The sequence below is a fragment of the Anneissia japonica genome, unplaced genomic scaffold (genome assembly GCF_011630105.1).
Source record: "Anneissia japonica isolate Jap-2015-1 unplaced genomic scaffold, ASM1163010v1 scaffold285304_len44070_cov155, whole genome shotgun sequence".
Taxonomy (NCBI): domain Eukaryota; kingdom Metazoa; phylum Echinodermata; class Crinoidea; order Comatulida; family Comatulidae; genus Anneissia; species Anneissia japonica.
Window position 1 is genome coordinate 4847 of NW_022722902.1, and position 11099 is coordinate 15945.

At 34.7% G+C, this 11099-nt stretch overlaps 2 protein-coding genes across 2 annotated transcripts; both read left to right on the forward strand.

Moving 5' to 3' along the window:
• The first annotated feature begins 865 nt into the window (after nt 1-865).
• On the forward strand, nt 866-11087 carry LOC117112007 (nucleolar complex protein 4 homolog B-like). Its single transcript, XM_033255051.1, has 11 exons — nt 866-996; nt 3713-3916; nt 4450-4554; nt 5047-5217; nt 5890-6024; nt 6860-7022; nt 7437-7497; nt 7611-7721; nt 8206-8372; nt 9005-9192; nt 9778-11087. Exons 1-9 carry the CDS (start codon nt 868-870, stop codon nt 8321-8323), a joined length of 1197 nt encoding a protein of 398 aa, XP_033110942.1. The 5' UTR covers nt 866-867; the 3' UTR covers nt 8324-8372; nt 9005-9192; nt 9778-11087.
• Nucleotides 8971-9894, forward strand: LOC117112004 (nucleolar complex protein 4 homolog). Its single transcript, XM_033255048.1, has 2 exons — nt 8971-9192; nt 9778-9894. Exons 1-2 carry the CDS (start codon nt 8971-8973, stop codon nt 9892-9894), a joined length of 339 nt encoding a protein of 112 aa, XP_033110939.1.
• Nucleotides 11088-11099: the final 12 nt, after the last annotated feature.

The window sequence follows — 11099 nt, forward strand, 5'->3', positions numbered from 1 at the left end:
TTTCTTAACATGTTGTTAGTAGTTACATAATTTTGAAATAAATTTACGTTGATTTCTATTGTTATCCATTCAGTAAAAAATGATATATTTTTTATTCAAAAAATGCCGTTTTTTCTGGCAATACAGCATCCACGTGTGTAAATTACCCACAACTTTTTTTCTTGATTATTGTTTGGACAACTATTGACTATCAAAATATGGAAGATGGTAGATATGTTTGCACCACTTTGGAAGTTACAGATAGGTTTCTGAGGCATACTTAAAGAAATATATATATTTTGAAAAAAAAAACCCTTTTGTAAATAATGGTATCTTCCAATGGTATCACACAATTTTTTTAAATGATAAATGGAAGTTAATACCTGGTAATTTTGGACAACTATTGACTATCAAAATATGGAAGATGGTGGATATGTTTGCACCACTTTGGAAGTTACAGATAGGTTTCTGAGGCATACTTTAAAAAAAATATATACTTTAAAAAAGAAATCTTTTGTAAATAATGGTATCTTCCAATAGTATCACACAATTTTTTTTTGTGATAAATGAAAGTTAATACCTGGTAATTTACATGGATGATCACAAAAATATATATAGTGCATGTTCTTTTTTTAAATAAGGTCTGAAAGTCAGTGTTTTTTCACTTCTAAAAATTTAGATAATGGGTCGCTGCCATGACAACGAAGGCTAAAAAAATTAAACAAATATCATAGATATGCTTTTCACCCAAGTATCTATTCATGGTAAAAATTTGAGACAAATCTATTTTTTGACAACCATAAAAAAAAAATAATAAAAAAATAAAAGTTTTACGGTAGGCAAGTTAGAGTTCTTGTTGCGCCCTCAAGTTGCGAATAATAAATAAAAATGGCTGCGCCCATGGAAAGTCGTGACACCAAGAAACTATTTTTAAAAGACATAAATACTAAAATTGAACAATCATTAGCTGGAAGAGAGAATTCTAATTTTATAATAGATATATTAAAGCTCACTCAGGTAAACGTATTTTGATGAAGATAGTATAGGCATATAATATAGGAATAGATATATATTTTAATTATGTAAATGCTTATCGTATTTGAACAATAATTGGAAGGTGCTCGGATCCGATAGGGAATAATGTTTATCTCAAATTTTATTAACTGTATTTATTACCTGTGGAGTTGTATCTCCATACCTAAATTACCCTCATGTTACATAGGATTATTTATTGCGTACTTCGCAATACATTGTGGAAAAATTATATTGGTAGGAAAAATTATATTGACATACCTCTTTGAAAACAAATTTTGCAAAATATGATGGTTGAAATAAAGGTGGGATGCACCCACGAAAGACAAAAAAAAAGATAGTATAGGCATACATAAACTGTAGTATAGGTAGGCACCCTGTACTGTAGGTAGAGTATAAGTAAGTATTAATTAAGTAAGGGCTTGGCTAAGTTGGACTAGGCTAGGCGGCCTTTTCTACACCAGTATTACTAGGCTAGGCCTAGGCCAAGTTACTAATACGGGTGCAGGTCAACTCGGCCACAAGTCAACTCGGCCACACGTAAACTCGGCCACAAGTCAACTCGGCCACAAAAAGTTCGGCTGCAGCCAACTCGGCCACAAGTCAATTCGGCCCCAAGTCAACTCAGCCACAAGTTATTTATTATTTATTAAAATGAAATGTAAATCTCAGTTTTTACATCCTTTTTCTTCAATATGATTGAAATGAAGTACGTACAGTATATTTTAGTAAAACAGGACCACCACACCAGGGAGTTGTTATAACTCCCTGACCACACTACCAAAAGTGATTTGAATGCTATTGCCTACGAATTAAAAAGAGTTAAACAACAATAACGACAATAAATTAGTAATATTTACTTTAATAATACTAATCAGTCATTATGACGATAATAAAGGTGATAACAACAACAACAACAACATTAATAGTAATATTTATTTTAACAATACTAATAGTAATAATAATACTAGTATGGTAATAATAACGATATTTAAATATCTATTTTAATAATACTAATTAGTGATAATAACGATATTGAAGGTCATAATAGCAATAATACAACAATAATAAATTAAAGATAATGTTTATTTTTATAATAATAGTAATACTAATTAGTAATTATAATAATGATGATACTTATAATACTAGGCCAACTTAGTAATAATAGGGTAATAATATCGATAATAAAGCTGACAACAACAACAATAATATTAATAATATGAGAAAAATATAAATAAAACACCAATAACAATAACTTTTTAAATTACTATTATTAAAATAATAATACTAAGACTAATAAATAATAATGATAAATCAAAAATTATTTATTAATTATATGGTAATAATAATATCAGCAAAAAACTTAACAATATATAATGTTACAGTAATGCTAAGACTAATAATTAATATTAAAACTTAACGGTAATAAAAACGACTATAATAATAACAACAATGACAACAATAACAGCAATAATAATAATAATAAGTATAGTAGTACTTAAAGAATTATAATAATAATAATAATAAATACTTTATTTCAACACGGTAAAACTTGATTCACCCAAGGGTGTTTTTCATCAAGGCCGTGCAAGGCCGTATACATGTAAGTAGTATAAAACTATAAAACAAAAAACAATGTAGTAAAAAAATAATCTTAGATAAGAAAGTATAATACACACTCCGAGTAACCAAATGAACACCAGCGCGCCCGCCCGGTCTCATCATGTCATCATCATGTCTGAGGATGACAAAATCAATGCCGAAACACTGAATCCCAAATTAGTATTTTATACTTGACGAATTACTTCTTCAAAGTGTAGTACAGTACCAGTAAATGGCTTGTGGCCGAGTTGATTTGTGGCCGAGTTGACTGTAGCCAAACTTTTTGTGGCCGAGCTGACTTATGACCGAGTTGACTGTGGCCTAGTTGGATCTAATTCACTAATACTAGTAGGCTAGCATAGGCAGGCTGCTTGTGGTGGACTACGCTTTAGACCTAAACGCTTTAGGGCTAAGTATAGATAACCGTGACTCTGAGATTAAATACGAATGATTCTACTGGATCTTTAAACAAATATACTTTAATTAATATTCTTGTTTTAATACGTTATGTTTTTATACCGGTAAATAAATTCTTAATTATTCACTGTAGGCCTATAGGCTTACATATTTTCTCCTTTTTGTTACTGACATATTTATCCAGCTGTTGTATGACTACGTTCTTCTCATTGGCGGCTGTTGTGTTTTCGGTGGCCTCTTTGGCGTTCCATACATTTGGCCCGGCAGCCGAAATGATCGAATACCGACTTGGTTAGGGGGCGACTTGACGGGGGCGAATTGGTTAGGAGGGCGACTTGACAAGGGGGCGACTTTGTAAGGGGCGACTTTACTGGATCCCGTCTAGACCTAGGCCTACTTAGTTTAGCTAAGCCCATAATGTGGAGCTGTACTCTAGTCTACTAGTACTAGCACTGTATGTTCAAGGAGGTACGTTGTTAAGGCTCTGATGGGCCTCATAATTATCAAAGCAAAGTTTATTAAAGATCAGATTGAGTGTGAAAAGACTTTTCATTTTATTGTTTTTTTCTAGGCCTAGTATCATTTATATAGTGGATAACCTTTTATTATTATTTTTAATGATTTTTTCAAGATCCAGTGTTTAATTTCAACAATTTTATTCACAATTCATAACTTCATTTAGGAATCAGATAAGAGAATTGTCTCGGCAGCTATCAAAGGACTCGGGAGGATGTTTACTGTCCTGCTTGCGCGAGAGGAAATGGTCTTAACAGATGACAATGAAGGTGAAAAGAAATATAAACAGTGGTTGCAAGAACGATACAAGGACTGCATTAAATGTCTCACTGATGTGATTGCCAGTAAAGATACCAAATCAGTCACTCAGGTACAGAGCTATGAATGTTTAGTTTAGGAGGATAGGAGTATTTTTGGTGTGAATCACACCAAGGATAACCCACTAAGTCCCAAGACTTATTTCTAGTGGGTTCCTTCAGGTGGTGAATTGGGGAATACACCTGGGGAGAATTCCTATTTTTTTTTTAAGAGTGTACTACATTCTATAACGTGCACATGGGCCAAAATGCAAACAGGACCAACGGTTTAAATATTGGATGTATTGGCTATATATACAGTAGATATTTTGGTGGGAACTCAACTTTATTTAAATACTCCAACCTTCGAAACCCATAAGAAGGACCAGCAAACCAAACTATGAACATTCGTGACTGCAGGCGACAACTTTAATAGCTCAAGATTATCCGTATATATATATTTGTGTTATTGATTTTAAATTGGATATGAACAAAATTGGAAACAGTATGATACAATTTATTGCTTTAACAGATCAATATTTATTTCAGTCACGCTTCCTTATTCAATAACTCCTGACGTTTGACATGAAATGTTTCTTCTTGCCAGGAGTTGGCTATGTGTACAGTAATCAAACTGCTGGAAGCTGAGTCTAGGCATCCACTTAGACACACTCAAAATTTGCAGTACACTTTCCCAAGGTCACCATTGGAGGTAATATAAAGGTCTGTCCAGATTATCAAATTTTCAAACTGGTGTATGCCCATATATGCAGTAGTCATGATGTGCCTGTATATGGTCATAGCATGATGTCATCATGACCATATTTAGGCATATCACATGTTTTTGTCAAATAAAATTTGATAGTGTGGACAGGGCTAGGTGTTATTGTAACATAATAATAAAGCGTAAAAACCTACCATAGGGGGAAACCTTAACAATAGGGAGGGTTAGTAATACCTAAAGACGAAAATACTGCTGCTAAGGGGAAAAACTATTTCTGTTGCAATTAGTTCTAGGTCAAACCACAGATTGACTGGACTATCTGTTTGACTGTGGTTTCATTTTGTCACTTGGCCTATGTAGCTACAGTACTTTGATTCACATATATGAATAATATATAGCTAAATTGCCAGTGTACCTAAATATACAGTATATATCAAATCATAAATCAAACTTATACAATGCTTAATGCTATCTTCACAGAAATTATTGACGTGTTTGTTGTCATGTACAAATGACTTCAGCCATCTTATGGTCAGGTTTCAGGAATACTTAGAATATGATGACATGCGTTATTACACCCTGGAGGTTGTCAGTGGAAAGATACGAGAAATGAATTGCAGAATGCAAAAAGTGGAACATGGACAGAGAAAGGTAATAACAAAGACCATCAAAGTAATAGGAAAAAAATCCTCATTCATTTTAAGTTAATACATTGTGAAGAATGTCCAAATTATGCTCAAAGCCAGGCACTTGGGAGCGATTAATGAGATACAAATTTTTTAATATTTAAAAACTGGGAGAAAAAGGTGGAAAAATGGGGTTACACCCCTTTCCCCCTAGTTTTTAAATATTCAAAAAATTGTATATCATTAACCACTTCTGAGATTTCTGTCAAATATGCTATTTGTGTCTTAGAAAAATCAGTTGTACAACATATCACAGGGGCGGGTCCAGAATTTTTCAAATGGGGGGGGTGCATTAGGGGGCACAACTGTTTCAGAATAGATATGTGAGTAACACATAACATTAATATGCATTGAAATTTTTAAGATTTAGTGGCAAAACGGGGGGCACGTGCCCCTTGTGCTCCCCCCTACTGGATCTGCCCCTGTATCAAAACATTTTTCTCCTCCGCCTGGCTCTCAACCTGGCTTTAAAAGTGTGGGAAATTGTTTATACCAAAGTAATGAAAAAAACAATATTAGTCGTATTCTGAAGAAAGTAGCTACCGTATAAGCATATTTAAAAAAATACATGATTTTAGATTAAGTTTGGGACCGCAGAAAATATTGAGTGAAATATTCGAAAATTGGTATACTTTAGGTTGAAGAAGAGATGTTTTGCAAGAACACTCTTTGTTTACTGGAGCAGGTTACCATGCCAGAAGAGGACACTTTGATCAATTTTTTAACTCCATTACCTCCTGATGATGAAGAGATAAGAGCAACACAGTTAAAGGTGATTATACTCAAAATTTTATAAATTGTGACTGTGGTCTGGATTCCCCATCATGATGTCAGAGGTTCCAAAATCTTGCTGTGCATTCATTTTTGTCCTTGTGTAAAGCAATTTAACACCCAGAAATACAAATGGAAAAAAGCAGACTCTTAAGGCCAACTCAGACAGAGTCGGCCGACGCAGCCCGACCCGATTTATCGTCGGGGACAGTCTTAAGCCGTCGTGAGAAATATTAAACATGTTTAATATTCTACTACGTGACTGCCACCGACGCACACCATCGCGTCTGCGTTCAACTCACACAGACCCGACGCGACAACAAATCGCGTCGGGCTGTGTCGGCCGACGCTGTCTGAGTTGGCCTTTATGCAAGGTGTGTCTTCCCCTCTCCTAAGGCATTGAACAGCTTGCTCAAATGGGCACTTTGAAGCTATGAGCTTAGAGTTCTTGATGTCCCATATCCTTCTTCTGGTAACAGTGAGTTTTCTAAATTTGTAACTGACAGATATGATTAGTTTTAGGTCAAGGATATGCCAATTGCAAACTTAATCACTTTACTAATGAGCAATCCTTCACAGAACAAACTTCACACAAGATGCCCTAATTCTCATTATAAGGCTTAGGGAGTGGAGTTGTTTTTGGTCATGAGAAGACCTTGTTACTTTGACAGGAATTGAATCCAGGCATCTTAACCACCAACCTACAGTTCCACATAATTATTATTAGTTCTCATACAAAAAAACATCCTTTTTTGCTACCACCTCTACAAAACAAAACTTCATGCAGTGTGTGTTTTTATAACTGGAATGAATATTTGATTTTTGTTTGTTTGTAGGAGCAACGTAAAGCATTTTCAAATGCATGGCTGTCCTTTCTTCTGCTGTCCCTCCCTCTACATGTCTATAAGAAAGTTCTTTTTATGATGCATGATAAGATTATACCTAATATGAGCAGCCCGGTAATGCTGACTGATTTTCTCACTGCATCATACAATATTGGTAAGTTTGAGAATCATTCATTTCCACGCCCTAAGACTCAATGTGAGACTTGGGTCAGGCGATGGGGCCCCATCGGGGGCATGTTTTCCCCCGTTTTCCCACTAAATTTTAATATTACTAAGCATATCAATATTATGTATTGAAATAAGTGCTACTAACTTACTATTCTGAAAATGTTGTTCCCCCCCCCCCCCCTTCCCCGTTTGAGTTGTTCTCCCCCCCCCCCTTCCCCGTTTGAAGAACTCTGGATTCTTCCCAGAGGTTAGTCCTGTTCAGATTTTAAACTGCCCACTCTATCAAATTTTCTGTGACAAAAAACTGTTGTTTGCCTATATATAGTATATGATGTGTCTGTATATGGGCATGTAATACTGTTGTTTCTGTTATCATGTGGTTATGTTCATTTGTTACTAGGTGGCGCTATTAGTCTGCTAGCCCTCAATGCTATATTTATCTTGATGACACAACATAATCTGTAAGTATGACCATATATTTCATATAGTATCTTATATACATTTTTTTGTGATTGTTATGTAATATGACATCAGTAATAAACATACAAATATTTTAATTTTTTTTTTTTTTTAGAGAATATCCTGAATTTTACAAGAAATTGTACTCATTATTGGCGCCATCAATATTTCATGTTAAATACAAGGCCCGCTTCTTTTATCTTGCTGATCTTTTTCTGTCGTCTTCGTAAGTATTATCAATAAACAGAAGTATAATTAATATAATTTAATAATATACATAATTATTATATTATATAAATGCATACAATAATATATGCCAGTAATTGAGCTTTGCATTTACAAATTTGAAGTGGTTTAATATACTGCATCTTTAAAAGCCATTTGGTTCAACAATAAGTTTGACATAAGATAGTATGAAAGAAACTGTGGATACAGTACAAGCCTTTGTGATTTAATATTTCAAACTTTATTAGTTCATCTTCCTTCAGGAATAAATTATGTATACAATCTGACTTGCGTATGTACAGTTACAAGGTACCAATATGTAGAGAATAACCAATCAAATTGCAGAGAATTAACCTGTGGCTTCTATTTAATTTCAATTAAATATAAAAGAAACAAACTTACCACATGCCTTTATAAATACGCAATGGACAAATATATACATATTATTAAAATCTTGCGAAAAACATTTCTTTTGTTTCCACTAGGCATTTACCAGCATATCTAGTCGCTGCCTTTGCAAAGAAGTTGTCGAGATTGGCATTAACTGCACCACCTCCGGCTGTAATGCTTGTCGTTCCATTCGTTTGCAACTTGATCAAATGACATCCAACTTGCAAGGTGCTTATAACCAGACACTCCGAACCATTAAAAGGTATCTAATGGTTATGCATTTATACACTGAATAAATCGTAGGGAAAAAAACCTTGATATTCCATGCAATATACAGTGAATAAATCCTAAATATATCCTTGGATAAAAACTGCATATACCCTGAAAAATTCCTGAATAATACATCTTTGAAGCTTTCGATAAACTATGCTTGTACCATTCCTCTGGAAACCCAATTCCCTTGAACACAAAATTGGGCCAATTTTTGAGGATGGACTTATACCTGAGGAATCCCCTTTTCAATCCAATTGCAATTTTTAGCACTGTATGCCTAATTCAAAGCCAATATTAGATATTTTTTCTGAGAATATTTATAAAGTTCATACCCTGGGCTTTTGTCTGAAGTGGGCTTATACCCAAGGAACTATGCTACTTTGCATTCTAGCATTTATAAAGCTTCATGGTTTATAGCTCATAGGTCGAAAATTGTTGAAAACATTTAAATGTACAGTGTATTGTATAACCATCTGCTCTTATGATTTTCCACTCCCACAAAACAAAACACTGGGGGTGACATTTACCTGTTCTCATTGCCTGAGACAGTGTAAAGATATCACTGTGTTGTAGTAAGGTCCTAACTGATGGATAATAAAATATGGTTAATATTTACTTCAGATGACCCATTCCTGGTGGAGGAAATGGATCCTTCCAAGTGCAAGGCACTGGAGAGCTCCCTCTTGGAACTAGAGACCTTGAAGTTACACTACGTCCCTAATGTGGCCACATCAGCTGGAAGTATTTCAAGACCATTCCCTAAGGTGGAATGGGACTTAACTGAATTTTATGAAAGTTCGTATGATGAGGTTTGTATATCTTTAACTGTACTTCAATTTTTATATATCTTAGATGTAAAATTTTCTTTTGCATTTAATGTTGTTTAGTCTTGGAATGTTTATTTCTGTCCTTAAATTCCTCATGTGTACTTCCATGTTTAATGTTATCTAGGAGAGCGCATCTTGTTGTGTGTCAGTGGTCTCAGGTTGATATCTAGGGGGGTGTGATGGGTGCATACACATTCTCCTCCCCTCCCCAATAAGAGAGGTCCATGAATGTACTAAATATAACATTTGTTATTTTCTGTAATTCAAATTAAAAGGTAGTCTTAAATTTTTACATTTTAACCAGCAATCTATTGTTTGTCGTAATGAAAAATCAAAACTGCGATTCAAATGGTTTTGCCCCCTGACCTCAGTTGGTCCATCTTTGCACATCCCCAATCCCCCTATGGATACAGCCTGCTGGTCCTCAATATTTGAGGGGATAAAGTAAATGTTGGACTGGATTATGCTTAGTCCCGCTGGCAGGCCATTTGAGGATCATTGGCCATTTAAATTTAAAGGATATTAAAAACAGAAAAAATAACAATCTTAATTCTTATTATTTTTCAGATGTTTTTCACTGAAATTAAGAAGAAAGTGCGACATGTTGCGCTCGAGTTTGAGCCACCGTCTGGCTTGTTTGCAGGCAAAATTGATAAATTCCACACGTACTGGCTTATTGAGTGAAGCTGTAGCCACCGTCTGGCTTGTTTGCAGGCAAAATGGATAAATTCCACACGTACTGGCTTATTGAGTGAAGCTGTAGCCACCTTCTGGCTTGTTTGCAGGCAAAATGGATAAATTCCACACGTACTGGCTTATTGAGTGAAGGTGTATCATGCTTTTGACTGAAATTATAAGCATTTTTTTTTATCTACCAACAAAAAGCAATGCTCTACCCATTTAACTGCTGAGATTGTGAATTTAGTTTCATTTACACTGAATCCAAAGTTTCGGTCGGAAAGCCTACCAAACAGATCAGAAAATTGAATCAGCGTGTAAAAATAGGGATACTGGCGTATTGGAAACATGGTCTGCTTGGATCCGCTTAAGCTTGCTACTGATTCTTGCAGTATGACTGACATTTTTTTAGTTGTCCATCATAAACATGGACATGCTTTTGAAACTGGTAGAATGGACCTTTCGCTAAACCCTGCCAATTGCATATTGTTCCTAAGATCTCACAAGACGACAGTGTAAACAAATATGTAAACATGTGCGTTTGTGGGATACCCACTTATTCCTGGCAGTCTTCTGATTGGTCAGTTAAGTTTGAATGACAGTCTGGAAAGTTCCATTTCCAGACTGCAACCCAGGAACAGAATTTTTTTTTATTCACAAAATCCTATTCAATTCTTTTTTCAACGCATGTCAAACAATTTTGCAAACATGCATTTGTCAGCTTCCTAGGATTATATCAAGGCCAAGCCTGAGAGAAACAAAATATAAGTCAGCTTTTATTTTGCAGAGTGGCCTAAAATGCTTGAATGAGGTTTAAAAATTGGATTCATTAACTTTTGATTTCAGCCCTGAGGTTTTTATCAACCAAAATGCATGGGGATTAGTTATGGTTGGCTGTTAAAAACTAGAATTAGGCCTAGGCCTATAGTAACAAAAATTCTTGAGAAATGTTAATAATTTACATAATTTGGATTTAATAAATATACCTGGCAACATCTTTCCAGAGTTTTTTTTTTGTAATTTACTATCTTGTTTGCCAATGCAGCCTTCCAGTTTTTATATACCTGTATATGAATGCACATACATATACCGAAAGGTCCACTGATTAATCTCAGATAAGAAAGTATAATACATACTCCAAGTATTGAAATACACGCCATCGTGTTGGGATTCAATATTTCGACATTAATTATGTCATCATCAGGAATGAA